The 14648-nt window shown below is 41.0% G+C and overlaps 1 protein-coding gene across 1 annotated transcript; it reads left to right on the top strand.

The window, feature by feature from the left end:
• The first annotated feature begins 9025 nt into the window (after window positions 1-9025).
• LOC123136164 (proline-rich extensin-like protein EPR1) lies at window positions 9026-10718 on the top strand. The gene is made up of 2 exons (XM_044555478.1): window positions 9026-9238; window positions 9333-10718. The coding sequence occupies exons 1-2, from the start codon at window positions 9079-9081 to the stop codon at window positions 10502-10504; spliced, it is 1332 nt and encodes a 443-aa protein (XP_044411413.1). The 5' UTR covers window positions 9026-9078; the 3' UTR covers window positions 10505-10718.
• The last annotated feature ends 3930 nt before the right edge of the window (window positions 10719-14648 follow it).

Raw genomic sequence — 14648 nt, 5'->3', positions numbered from 1 at the left:
AAAAAATCAGAAACCACATAAACCGGTCCACAAAGCACTGAACAAAATTAGAACATACTTGAAGTCGCATACACCATGTTTTCCATCGATGGCGCCTACATCCCATGGCGCATCAATCATAGGCTAAAACGCTCAGAACTTCCAATGATGACATGATAAATATCAAGCATGTGATAACAATGGAGTCTGATGTACAAGAACTCTGATGAAAGCATCACTAAATCTAGCAATACTTGGTTATGTAGTTTCATGCATGAACAATTGAACATTCATACACGCTCAAATAAAGAGAGCATGTTATATATTCAAATTTCGAGCTTGGCACGGAAACTGAAGATAGTCTAAAAATTCAAGCATTGGTGTTTTTGATGATCCTGCTAGTACAACTTTTATAGTTAGGATAGTCGCCTTGCTATTTCCATTTGAAAGAAAAAAAACACCAACAATTGGGACGGGTATGGCGATGCGACCCCTCACCTGCGTTTCTGCAAAACCTTGTTAGTTGCTAGCATCCATAGCTCAAGCTCACCCCTTCGACTGGCAGCGTGCGAGAGACCGCACCGGCCGGCCGCTGCTGACTGGCGGGAGCAGGTGAGGAATGCAGCGACACACACACACACAATCATCATCATCATCAAGCAAGCAGCCAAGCACACATAATTATAGAACTAAAACTACGGTTTTCATAGTTGAGAAACAGGGTGGACATTGTTGGAGCTGATCCCCAACTCCTTCTTCCTCTCAGTTTCTCACAAGTTCGCACAGGAACAATGGAACACAGAAGTTTTTTGGCGTCGTGCTGCTTCACACAGCCACGACCTTTTCTCTCTGTATTTCTCTTTCTCAAAGCAAACATACGTACAACTCTTAAATAAAACACACACGCACGCACACAACCGAGGCAAAGCCGCCCTGATTTTTGTGGCACTAACCCATGCACCAACACACCACTAACCAACTATCCCATGCGGCTAATCTTCTTCCTAGACCTGGCATGCAATACTAACAAACTCACCCGTCTACTCCTCAGGGCCTTGGCTTCAGCTTACCGTTTCACACGACGGCGTGCCGATTCACACGACACCACATCTCACCATCTACATCGCTTCACACGATCTGGCATCTCACCTTGCACACTTGCTGCTCCAAGACTCCTACCCATGACACACCTGATGAACTACATGCAGTACAAAAGCAAAAAACACATGCAGATATGAAATCAAGATTAAACCAAACAGACGTAATAAGGTGCGGCAGGATGGATGGATTGTGTTGCCTTTTGAATGTAGTCGAGACATCACATCATGTTGAAGAAGTTGTCCTTGCTGCCGCTCACCCATGCCACCACTTCGCTTACCGCTTTGTCCATGGTGAAAATCCGACCGCCACCAGCGACCAGCCTCACTATAGCGACCGGATCCTCTGTCATCCCTAGGATTTCCGATACGCAGCTACATCCACGTGCTAGTCCTGGCCGCCGTGAGGACGAGGATGAGATCGTTGGTAGAGAGGATCACAATCTGGATGAGACCAAAGGAAAGATTGTAGAGTGTTTTGTGATTGAGAATTTGTGGGCCTAGGTCCCTAGCTAGGCAAGGAAAGTTAAGATTTTTGGAAGGAAAGATTAGGACGGGGATGGGGAGGATCTTCGGTGGTGGGGGTATGGAACGAAATCAAAGACGTGGGGTGGGCCTGGGGATTTCGTTCGATCGATAGGTTAAGAAACGAAACGACGGTTTACTCGTAGCGAGACGATCGAGGGGCCTCCCTCCCTCTTTCGAGCGAGTCGTGGACGATTTTAGGAAGGTGATCGAAATTTTTTAATGCAATTGTTTAATCCGTAATTTGGTATTAAAATATTATGAATATAAAAGCCAAATAAGAAACCAATTCGGTTTTTGATGGGAAGGTGATCTCACGTAAGAAGGTAAGAAAATTAGCACCTACCAAAGAAAGAAGCGCGAGAATTATTACCTGATATAAACCAGGCAGGGTATTAAAGGCAATTACTTTGGTTTTAGTGGCAGGGTGAAAAAACCTATGTATAGGAGAGATGGTGGGAGGGAGGATGAAAAAAGACCAACGAAAATAAACCGTGGATACTATTCACCAACTCAGACATTAAGAGTAGAGATTAGGATTTGGAATTGATTGTCATAAAACAAAATTTTATTAATTGATAACTTGCTATCGGTACATGCCCGTTTATAACGTGTCTAGTTAGGAAACTTTGGAAAAGTTAGGAAAGTTTTTATTGTGAGGGTAAAAAAATCAATGTGAGGAGATATGGTGGTGGGATATGGGACGAAATTAAACCGGACGAAAATAAACCAGACGAAATATAACCAGACGAAAATAAACCGTGGACGCAATCCTACCAACTGCTCCATTAGGAGTAGAGATTAGGAGTAGAGATAAACCAGGCAGGGTATTAAAGGCAATTACTTTGGTTTTAGTGGCAGGGTGAAAAAACCTATGTATAGGAGAGATGGTGGGAGGGAGGATGAAAAAAGACCAACGAAAATAAACCGTGGATACTATTCACCAACTCAGACATTAAGAGTAGAGATTAGGATTTGGAATTGATTGTCATAAAACAAAATTTTATTAATTGATAACGTGCTATCGGTACATGCCCGTTTATAACGTGTCTAGTTAGGAAACTTTGGAAAAGTTAAGAAAGTTTTTATTGTGAGGGTAAAAAAATCAATGTGAGGAGATATGGTGGTGGGATATGGGACGAAATTAAACCGGACGAAAATAAACCAGACGAAATATAACCAGACGAAAGTAAACCGTGGACGCAATCCTACCAACTGCTCCATTAGGAGTAGAGATAAGGGACAATGACACGGGACGCAAACAACCCTATTCCGCGACCTACGCGATGGGGAGCGAGGTAACACACACCCCTCGCTTGCCCAGGGGCGAATTTGAGCCGGCCCATGTGGGGGCGAGGTGCCCATAGGTTTTTTCAAGATTTCAAAAAGAATATTCTGATTTTCAAAAAATGTTCACGGATTCAAAATAATATTCATTGAATTAAAAAACAATCCATGAATTTAAAAATGTTCACGATTTCAAAAGAATGAACATTGTTTTATTGGGGGAACAATTTTTTATGAGCATTTTTTAATAATGATGAACATTTTTTGTATTTGATGAACATATTTTGAATTTGATGAACACAATTTATATTCAAGAACTATTTTTTGAAATGAATAATTTTTTTGAATTCAATTAACATTTTGGGAAATTGATGAAGAAAAATCCAAATTTGATGAAAATTTTATTAATTTAATGAGTATTAAATCCGTTGAACTAATTTTGAATTCGATGAACATTTTTTGAATTTGACGAACAATTTTTTTACATTGATGAACATTTTTTGAATTCGATGAACAAAAAATGTTCACGAATTTGAAAAGGAAATTTGCAAAAATTTGAAAAAGTAAAGAAGCAAAAAAAAGGAAAAATAAAAACAGTAACCAAAACAAAAATTAAAAACAGAAAAGAAACAAAAAAAGAAAAAAGGAACAAACAACAAGAACAAAAAGAAAAACAAAGTTCAGGGAATGTACTGGATCCTTCCCAAAACCAATGCAAGAATGCATGTGAAACCCCGAGATATGGGTTGACCCACTGTGCGAACGATCAGGAAGGGGGTACGTTCTAAGTCGCTCCACAACGACCTTTGCGCCAAATAGGATCCGCCTGGGAGGCAAACCACCTTCGGCGCCTAGGAGGCAAGCCACCTTCAGCGCCGGTTAGAGGCATTTTTGCCATCCGGCGCACACCACCGTCCGAGCTTGGCAAGCCCATTAACTTTTTTTGCTTTCCTGCTAAGCTTCAAAAAAGGAGCACACGAAGGGGTTGAACTTGAGACCTACCGATTTTTAGAGAACCGCAAAAATCACTACGCCGTCCTTCACGTTCGTGCTTATTACTAACTTTTTTTTCACATTCTGTTCTTTCTTCAGTTTGTTGTTCCTTTTTTATTTTTCTTTTCCTTTATTTTGTCTACATATTTTTCTTTTTTTCATAAATGCTTTAAATTTTCTTCAAAATTGATGATATTTTTTCAAAATTTGAAAATTTCTGAACTTTTTTCAATTCCGTGAACTTTTTGCAACTATGTGAACTTTTTTTCAAAATTGATGAACTTTTTCCAAATCCGTGCAACTTTTCTCAAAATCGACGAAGTTTTTTCAAACTCATAATCTTTTCCTTCAAAATCGATGAACTTTTTTCAAATTCACTAACTTTTACATCAAAATCGATGAACTTTTCCATAATTTTTTTCAGTATAGATGAACTTTATTCAAATTTGTGAACTTTTTACAAAATAGATTAATTTTTTGCAGATTTGTTAATAATTTTTAAGTTTGTGAACTTTAAAAAAATATTTGAGCATTTTTAAATAGAATATTATTTTCAATTCTTTGTGATTTTTTAAATTCATAAATTTCAAAAGTCAATAGTTCACCAGTCAACTGGTCAAACGTATATTGGTCGAACGAAATCAGCGGTCTTCAAGTTTCTTCGACCGGACGAGCGACCCTCACTTTTGTTTTCTAAAGACGCCAAGATACAGGGCCAGCCCAGAACACAGGCGCGTGGGCATCAGTTCTCCTAGTCGGCGCTTAAGGTGCCGACTAGGAGGTCTTGACATGGGGACATAGCTAAATCATGAATGGTAAAAAAAATAATGAAACAAAAAAAGTGAGAAGAGAGCGTAACGATTGAGAAGGGCAAAGCGACAATACTTGAGAAGGCAAAAATGTCAGTACTTGAAAAGACCAAAATGTCAGTACGTTTCTACAACAAGCTCATAAACAATCCCACAAAAAATACATAAACCAACAAGACCCAAATAGACAGAGGAGGTAACAAGCCCCCCGACCGTGGAAACAAGGGGGAGGGGGGGGCAGAAATCACACAGGGAAATCTTGGATGCAATGGTTAAAGATCTTCCTTCTGATAAAACTCCAGGACCAGATGGCTTCAATACTGATTTTATTAAGCACTGTTGGGACATCATTGCTCCAGATTTTTATAAGCTGATCAAAGACTTCTACAATGGCACATTAAACTTGCAGAGTATCAACTCTTCTTTTATTACTCTACTGCCAAAAAAGGATGCTCCTGTCAATGCTAATGATTTCAGACCAATCTCATTGCTCAACTGTTCAATAAAAATTATAACGAAACTTCTTGCCAACAGACTGCAAGCTGTCATATTAAAGCTGGTTCATCAAAATCAATATGGGTTCCTTAAGAAGAGATCAATACAAGATTGTCTGGCCTGGTCATATGAGTTCATTCACCAATGTCATCAATCTGGGCAAGATTTAATTATTCTAAAATTAGATTTTGAGAAAGCTTTTGATATGATTGAGCATGAAGCTATCAGGAAAATTCTCATTGCTAGAGGCTTTGGACCCAAGTGGATTATGTGGATGGATATGATTTTCTCTTCTGGATTTTCTTCTGTGCTACTGAATGGGGTGCCTGGAAAACAGTTTCTTTGCAAAAGAGGAGTTAGGCAGGGGGATCCTCTCTCACCCCCTCTGTTTGTCATAGCAGCTGATCTGCTTCAAACAATCCTAAATGAAGCTATGAGAAATGGTCTAATCTCTGCTCCTATACAGACTAATTCTGATCAGGATTTTCCTGTAATACAGTATGCTGATGACACAGTCCTTGTCATGCAAGCCAATGCTACTCAGCTGCATCAGCTCAAAAACTTGCTCCTGTATTTTAGTACATTCACTGGATTGAGAGTCAATTATGAAAAATCAGTGATTGTTCCTATTAACACTGCAAATGATAAGATGCTGGAATTGGCTAGTATTATGGGTTGCAAAGTAGGATCCCTTCCTTTCACATATTTGGGTTTACCTCTTTGTCTGTCCAAGCCAAAGATTGAGGATTTTATGCCCATCATGCAAAGAATTGAGAGAAGGCTGGCTGGTTGTTCCTCCCTGTTATCTTATGGAGATAAATTGGTTCTGGTAAAGTCTGTATTCTCCAGCCTGCCCGTTTTCTTCATGTGTACACTAGCACTTCCAGTTGGTGTTATGGAGCAAATTAAGAAATATCTCAAACATTTCTTTTGGAGGAAATATGGAATGGAAGACAGGGGCACTGCCTTGATTGCCTGGGACAAAGTTTGCCAACCAAAAGAAAAGGAAGGTCTTGGAGTGTTGAATATTGCCAGTCACAATAAATGTTTACTTATGAAGCATGTCCACAAGTTCTTAAATCAGCAGAATATTCCCTGGGTCAAATTAATTTGGGAGGCTTATTATCCTGACAAACTGCTTCATACAAACCCACAAGGATCTTTTTGGTGGAAAAATATTCTCAAGCTTGTGCCTGAGTTTAGGCAAGCTGCTGTCCCCAAGCTGGGCTCTGGTAACACTATAAGATTCTGGCTTGACAACTGGAATCAGGGCATCCTGAAAGACAGATTCCCACAGTTGTTCTCTTTCAGTAGGCAAGAACAGATTTCTGTCCAGAAAATAAAACTTTTTGAAGATGCATCTGAACATTTCTTCACTCCATTATCAACCCAGGCTCATCAACAATTCCAAGAACTATCCGCCCTCTTGCAGGCTACACAACTGAATGATACTCTAGACACTGGTGCCTTCCATGGAACAAGAATCAGAATGTTTTTTCCGCTATGAAAATGTACTACCACATGCAAAGCCAAGAAGTAGCATCTCCACTATTTAAGAAGATCTGGAAAAGTGCTGCCATGTTAAGATATAAGATTTTTCTTTGGTTACTGATGCATGATAGAGTGAATGTCAGAAATCTTCTTGCCAGAAAGCACTTTCATCTGCCAAACTACAACTGTGAGCTCTGTAACTGTTCTTGTGAAGAAACCAGTCTACACCTCATCTGGGACTGTCCTTTTGCTCTGCAATGCTGGGATTCAATTGTTCCTTCCAAAGTCAGAGGTATAAATGTTTTTGATGAGATCAACTTGCTGTCAATCAATCTGCCCAGCCAGTTTGCAATGACCATCATCACCATGGGTTGCTGGCATATTTGGATGCAGAGAAACGACAAAATTTTCAGAGCGCAAAATCCATCAGTTCAAGGGTGGAGAAAGTTACTCAAAGATGATCTGAAGTTGTTAATTCTGAGAACCAAAGAGAAGCACAGAGAAGCTTTCAGTGGATGGATTACAGATAATCTAAATTAATCGATCATGAACTTTCCTAGAGCTGGTATTGGTTAGATGGCTCCAGTTGTATTTTCTTTATTTGTTTGTAAATAACTTTGTTATGATTTGAATGAAAATTACCGTAGAACGATTGTTCTACGGTTTTCGGTTCAAAAAAAAATCTTGGATGAAAATGTGGAAAGCCGAGGTACCAACAAAGATCAAAATTTTCTTGTGGCAACACGGGAAGGTGTCTACAGTGAAGAGCTGCGGTCTTTGTGGCTCTGATGATTTGTGGCACCATTCTTTGCTTGAGTGCAACGTGGCCAGGTTTGTTTAGGCTCATGAAGATCAAGACCTGGTGGATGTGGTATATGATAACAAAGAGCCGGATGTAAAATGCTGAAATTTTTTCGTTGATGGATGCTCTATCACATGTAGATTTTACCAAAGTTCTTGTTACCCTTTGAGCAAACTGGAACCCCCGCAGAAAGGCGATACATAAGCAGATTTTTCGAACTCCACATGCCAAACACCAGTTTGTAAAAAGCTACATTAGGGAGCTAGAAGCATGCCGTCCTAAGAATCCTACTGTTAATCCTGCAACGGCTACTAGAAATACACACCCGCCAATGGATCCCTACAGCTCAAGGGCTTGCAAAAATCAGGGTTGATGGGGCAGTTTCGCGAAATTCAAATGAGGGCTCATACAATGCAGTTTGCAGGGATGACTCAGGGAAGTTCTCGGGCTCCTTGACGATCAAATGCTCGGGGGTGACGGATCCAGCCTCACTAGAGGCCTTGGCTTGTTGGGAAGCTCTTGCTCTCTAGCCCATGATCTCTAGTTATCTCAGGCGGTGATAGCTTTTCGGATTGCCAAGAAGTGGTGAATGACATACACAAGGGTATGGAGGGCCTATACGCGAGCATTGTCAAGGAGATTAAACCAACGTCAAGCTAGTTTACAAGATGTTCCTTCATCTCCGGAGGACGTGATACAAAATATTGAGGCACATAACCTGGCTAAGCACGCTCTCTTTGACTCCTTAATCCTCCAGACTTAAGTTGTATTCCCATGAATTTTGATATGATCAGTAAAGCGGAGTGTGTTTAGACTATTTTTTTATAGACAAAAGATTGTATGGTCTGTAAATTTGATGATACATTGTTAAATCCCACCTAGATCCTTAATCCTAATTTTTTATGTCACCACGTGATCTAATATGACCCATCAAGACTCAAAATCCAATCCTCAATTATATGTATGTACTGATATAAGATTATAGAAAAAACATAAAACCGATTATTATTTTTCTAAAACCAAGTAGTAGAGCTGCGCTGTATCAGTAGAAGACACAAAGAACAAAAGCAAAAGCAAACAAAAAATCGTTCTAAGCTGCCAAAAAGAAAACAGAAAAAAAAGAGGAGAAAGAAGCCACCAACAATTTGTGCCACCTTTCAATGGCGTACTCCCATGCCACCAACAATTTGCTTCATCTGGGATACTATCATGAATATATTATCTTTTGTAAATTAGCACAGCAATATATAACTGGCCAGTTCCAACAATACCAGCAATAATTGCTGTTCTTTCAATGTCAGCAATAGTTGTTGCTGATCACCTCCGCGTTTGCGTGCATGGGACTGTGCAAAGATCAGTTGCGATGAGTTGCATGCACATGCAGATCGATCTGGCAAGTACACAAAATGATCGGCTCGCTTTGTGCGGCATTAACTCACACTCTGCAAATCCGGCGCCAGACTTTGGCCTCAACTTCACACTTAACTGCCACCGAATGCATGCAGCTCGGCCTATATAAGCATGGCACTGCACCACCTTAATCTCCACCCACTGCTCACTCTCCATCACCAACCATCTTCTCGAAGCAACCCATTCCGCAATGGGGGCCCTGCCTCGGGGTCTGCTGGTCCTCGGCGTTTGCGCCGTCCTGGTGGCGGCCGTGCTCGCCGACGCATCGCCGGCATCGTCCATGGTCGTCGGCTTGGCCAAGTGCGCCGACTGCACCAGAAAGAACATGAAGGCTGAGGCTGCTTTCGCGGGTAAGAAAGATGATGTGCATGCTTCAACCATGTTATTTTGCGGGGCAATTTTATTGGTAGAATATCTAACTCTGCACTTGATTGATTTCTTCAGGCCTCCAGGTGGCTGTCAAGTGCAAGAACGCCCACGGCGAGTACGAGACCAAGGCCATCGGCACGGTGGACAAGTCCGGCGCGTTCGGCGTGCCCCTCGGCGCCGACCTCCTCCGCGAGGACGGCGAGCTGAAGCAGGACTGCTTCGCGCAGCTCCACAGCGCGCCCGACCACCCATGCCCCGGGCAGGAGCCGTCCATGATCGTCCGGCAATCCGCCGACGGCGCCGAAAAGAAGAGCTTCGTCGCCGTCCCCGGCGAGGTGCACTACTCCTCCCAGGAGTGCGCGTCGGCGTTCCTCTGCCACTTCTTCCACAAGAAGCACCTCTTCCACAAGAAGTCCGCCTTGGTCGTCCCTCACCTCAAGAAGAAGGCCATCGTGATCCCGCACATCCACAAGAAGCCGATCGTGATCCCGCACTTCCACAAGAAACCGGCGCCGGTGCCGGTGCCGGAGTACAAGCCGCCGACGCCCACCCCGGTGTACAAGCACCCGACGCCCGTGCCGGAATACAAGCCGCCGACGCCGGTGTACCCGCATCCGGCGCCGATCTACCACCCTCCTGCCGCCGATCAGAAGGCCGCTCTGAACCCGGAGACTGACCCTCAGCTCTTCAAGAAGCTCCTCCACAAGAAGCCCATCGTGATCCCGCACTTGCCAATCGTGATCCCTCACTTCCACAAGAAACCGGCACCGGTGCCGGTGCCGGTGTACAAGCCGCCGACGCCCACCCCGGTGTACACGCACCCGACGCCGGTGCCAGAGTACAAGCCACCGACTCCGGTGTACCCGCACCCGTCGCCGATCTACCACCCCCCTGCCGCCGAGCAGAAGGCAGCTCTGAACCCGGAGACGGACCCCCAGCTCTTCAAGAAGCTCCTCCACAAGAAGCCAATCGTGATCCCGCACTTCCACAAGAAGCCAGCGCCGGTGCCAGAGTACAAGCCACCGACACCCACCCCGGTGTACACGCACCCGACGCCCGTGCCGGAGCACAAGCCGCCGACGCCGGTGTACACGCACCCGACACCGATCTACCACCCTCCCGCTGACCAGAAGATGGTGCAAGACCCGGAGACGGACCCTCAGCTCTTCAAGAAGCTCCTGCCGTTCATCAAGAAGAACCCATTCTTCAAGAAGTTCCCCCCTGCCAAGGAGGATACTAAGCCATAGAGGATTGGTGCGACCTGAAGTTCTTTGCCTATTTCAGTATCCACGGCCGTGTTGATCCATGCAGTTTTTTTTTTTCTTTTGAGGGAAATGTTGATCCCTGGTAGTCTCGACTTTTTTTTTTTGCAGGTGTGGTAGTAATCTTGAACTTGCTACAAATAAACCTTTGTTGAAATGATTTATATATATATATTGGCCGAGTTGGAACTTGGAACTACCTTAAAAATTATCATATATTTTTTTATAAATTTTATTTTATTTGCTCCAAATAGTTATCAAAAGAGAAACAAGGTTTCTAGTGCATAGGTAGGTGCACACGACTTCAAGCAACAACGGACCAAAACCATTAAAAAAAATGTAAACTGGCAACAGTTTGAAAAAAAAGGCCTAGGTGTTGGAGGACCGATCCGAAGACTAAACCACAATCTACGTAGGGTAAACACCTCTAGATCGATTGCTCGTATTGTTGAAGAATGGACACACCATAAACTGAAATGCTCCACTTGGGTCGACCGAGAATCATATTTGGATGACTGCATGTGCAGTTTACGCTCAAATGTTTCATACAACATAAATGTATTAAAATGTGAGAATAATAACGAAAATCAGGCTAAATACTAGTCACACGACCAATCCTCAACCTCGTCAATGTTATCATCACCGATCACAATATTGTTCATATTTATTTGGGATAAGTATATTTTTCGTCCCCCAACTCTTCCGATAGTTTAGAAATCGTCCCTCAACTCCAAAACCACCAAAACATAGTCCCTCAACTTTTAAAACCGGATAAGTTTAGTCCCTCGAGCGGTTTCCGACCGATATGAACAGTAAATCAGTAAACAGTAAATTCGAAAAAAACAAACAAAAATATCTGAAAATTTGTTTACTGCTTTTACTATTTTCTCGTGCTGTTTGGACATTCCAGGAGATCGTGAGAACGAAAAAACAGTAAATTTGTACATCGGTGAACACTAAATTCGAACAAAATAGCAAACAAGTTCAAAAAAATATGACTTTTTTGGCATCCAAGATTCTTGGGTGCGCAAGCTGCGTGCAATTTTTCGTTATCAAATGGCATCCGAGGAGCTCTAGCAAAAAAAAAACAGTGCACTTTTTCAAAGTTTAATTTTGCCACGAGCTCCTACAATGTCCAAAAATTGCACACATCTTGAGCACCCGAGCATCGTTGACGCCAATTTTTTTTTAATTTGTTTGCTATTTTTTCAAATTTATTGTTCGTCAACGTACATTTTACTATTTTTCTTCTCACGAGCTTCTTGAATGTCTAAACTGCACAAAATTTTGCACACACAACCTTTTTTCTTTCTCACGAGCTTCTAGAATGTCCAAGCTGCACAAAATTTTGCACACACTTTGCACCAAAATTTCAGATTTTATTTTGCTATTTTTTTTTGAATTACTGTTCACAAAGTTACTGTTTACATCGGACCAGAACCACCTTCGGCGTTACGAGGGACGAAAACTATCTGGTTTAAATAGTTGAGGGACTGAGTTTTGGTGGTTTTGAAATTGAGGGATGATTTCTATACTTTGGCAAGAGTTCGAGGACGAAAAATATACTTATCCCTATTTATTTTGTAGTGGCACACCATTTGGTGAATTTTCAGTGTCAACAACCGACAATCTCCTTCTGCAATTTAATCAATCCTAATTACAACAGGGCAAAATCAGCGCTTTATTGCAGAAATTATCCCTAAATTACATAGATTAGTTCACTTAGCCATCGTTTCACTGGAGCAGAATTCTCATCGGAGTTGCCACCCAATGCTTCTATGCTTGTGCTTTCGATCCTCACCGACATTTGTTGGAGTCAAAACTCTGCCAGTTCGTCTCCAGGGCACATGCGGCACAGCAAGGCTACATATCGCCTGTTGCCAGACATAGTTCTGTCTCGGCTTCAGTGATCCCGTGAACCGGCCGATCCATTAATGGAGACGGAGAGCATCAATGGTTATCAGAGCAAGTGGTTTGCGGCAGGGAGGAAGCTAGAAAAATATTTGATGGGGTCATGTTAATGATAGTTGGGTCATCTTCTATAAATTGACAGTAACTAGTATTAAAATAATAAAGGATTGCCTAATTCCATTGGGGTCAATTGACCCCAATGCTTCATGGGAGCTCCGTCCCTGGTTTGTGGAAGGTTCTTGGTACTACCTCCGTCTAGGTGAATAAGTCATTCGCGTAGTTCTAGGTCATCGATTTGAGGAATTAAATATGTGTTATATGTCATAAAAAGTATATCACTAGATTCCTACACGGATGTAGTTTCTAAATATATATTTTTTGTCACATATAATACATATTTAGTTAGTTAAATCATCGACCTAGAACTACGCGAATGACTTATTCACCGAGACGGAGGTAGTAGACAGGTTTTGGGAAGCCTCGAGGCCATTTTTGCTGTTTTTTTCCTTAGTCGGTTCTTCTAGTTTTTAATCGGGCCTTTCTTTGTGTGTTTCCTTTACCGGTTTTCTCTTTTTTCTTTGGATCTTTGAGTTGGTTTTCAACGACTTTCTTTTGATTTTCAGTTTTTTTTGTGTTTCTTTGCCGGGTTTCTTTGATTTTTTTAGTTTTTTTAGGTTTTCCTTCTTTTTTTATTTTTTAAAAAGTCTACATTTTTCAGAATTATTGTACCTTTTTGGTATAAATAACACTTTTCTACATATGTTTAATATTTTTCAAATATGTGATTGACATTTTTTCCAAATATGTGTTTCGATGTCTATTTTTTCATACACACTTAAAAAGTTCAAATGCATGATTAATACTTTTTAAAATATATGTTTTGATGTCTAATTTTTTCCATACACATTGTACATTTTTCATATACATCTCAAACATTTTTTATGCAAGTTTAATAATTTTCAAATACATGTTTACATCATTTTGCTGAATATGTGTTTTTTTTAAATACATGGTGAAACATTGTGTTGAATTATATGAAAATTTTAGTCTACATGCTTTTTTACATTGCATAACATTTTAAAAAAATGTCAGGAACGTATTTTTTGAAAAGCATGAATATTTTTTTAAATGTAACATAAATTTTACTGTTTGGTACAATTTTTTAAAATAAATTTATGCTCTGAAATATATGTACTTTGAGTATTTTGGAAAATATGAACAAAATAAAAGTAAATAAACAAAAAAAAATGAAAAAGCAAAGAGAAAAACAAACTGGTAAATGAACTTACTTGGGCCGGTTCATTAGTTACGACGGGAGGGCTCCTGCACAGGTTATTTCGTGTGTGTGGGTAACCGTGCGAGTCGAGTCATGCTTGAAGAGGAGGCAGGGTGGGCCGAGGCTCAATGCAGCAAGATGACCTCTGACGTCGATGGATGAACAGGAAAAAACAAAGCATTTTTTTTCACTTACGGGTGGCTTTTTGGGGAGGGTATTTGTCTCCTACAGAAAGGGCAATTCTAATTGCACACGAAAAAAAATTCATAGAAACACTTCATCCTTTATTATTAAGTATAAATATAGGTGCATGTGGATTTGCATATTTTGGATCGCGATACACTAAAACGGGACCAGACAAAGAATCAAAAAAAATTAAAATAACAATTAGAGAGACTGCGGTGTGGTCCTATAAGTGCGGAGTCCCACTCTCAGCAAAAGAAAATTCTTGTTCTCATTGAAAATATTTTAGACCAGGAAGACATTTTTTGGATATAGAGTAGTCAAGCAAATTAGTTGATCCATTGGAATAGTAATACATATTTTCTTCGTAATGCGGCTAAGGCTAGGAAGAAGACAAATAATATTAAGAACCTCCTTGATGATTCGAGGGTCTGGCGGCAAGGTATGGAAATGAAGGAAGGATCAAATCACATACTATTTTTCCAATCTTTTCACTTCGGAAGTATTGCAACCGAATCAGAAGGTTTTATCACTGGTTCGTAAAAAGGTGTTGGCTGACATGAATAATGCATTCCTTGCTCCTTACACCGATGAAAATGTTCGTAAGGCTTTTTTTTTTTTGCTATTGATGATTTAAAAGCTCCAGTGTCGGAAGGACTCCATGCTATTTTTTTTTTATAAAAGAGATCTGTCCATGTTAGGGGGTGACATGGTTGGTTAATATGTGTACTATTTCTATCGGATGGAATGACACCGCTA

Source organism: Triticum aestivum, chromosome 6B (assembly GCF_018294505.1).
Source record: "Triticum aestivum cultivar Chinese Spring chromosome 6B, IWGSC CS RefSeq v2.1, whole genome shotgun sequence".
Classification (NCBI taxonomy): domain Eukaryota; kingdom Viridiplantae; phylum Streptophyta; class Magnoliopsida; order Poales; family Poaceae; genus Triticum; species Triticum aestivum.
This window is presented reverse-complemented; position numbering and strand designations above follow the sequence as displayed.

Bases quoted from the DNA above. Each gene is read 5' to 3' on its own strand.
- LOC123136164 (XM_044555478.1), top strand. From the start codon at position 9,079: ATGGGGGCCCTGCCTCGGGGTCTGCTGGTCCTCGGCGTTTGCGCCGTC. The intron at 9,239-9,332 runs GTAAGAAAGATG...TGATTTCTTCAG, and splicing joins GGCTGAGGCTGCTTTCGCGG to GCCTCCAGGTGGCTGTCAAG.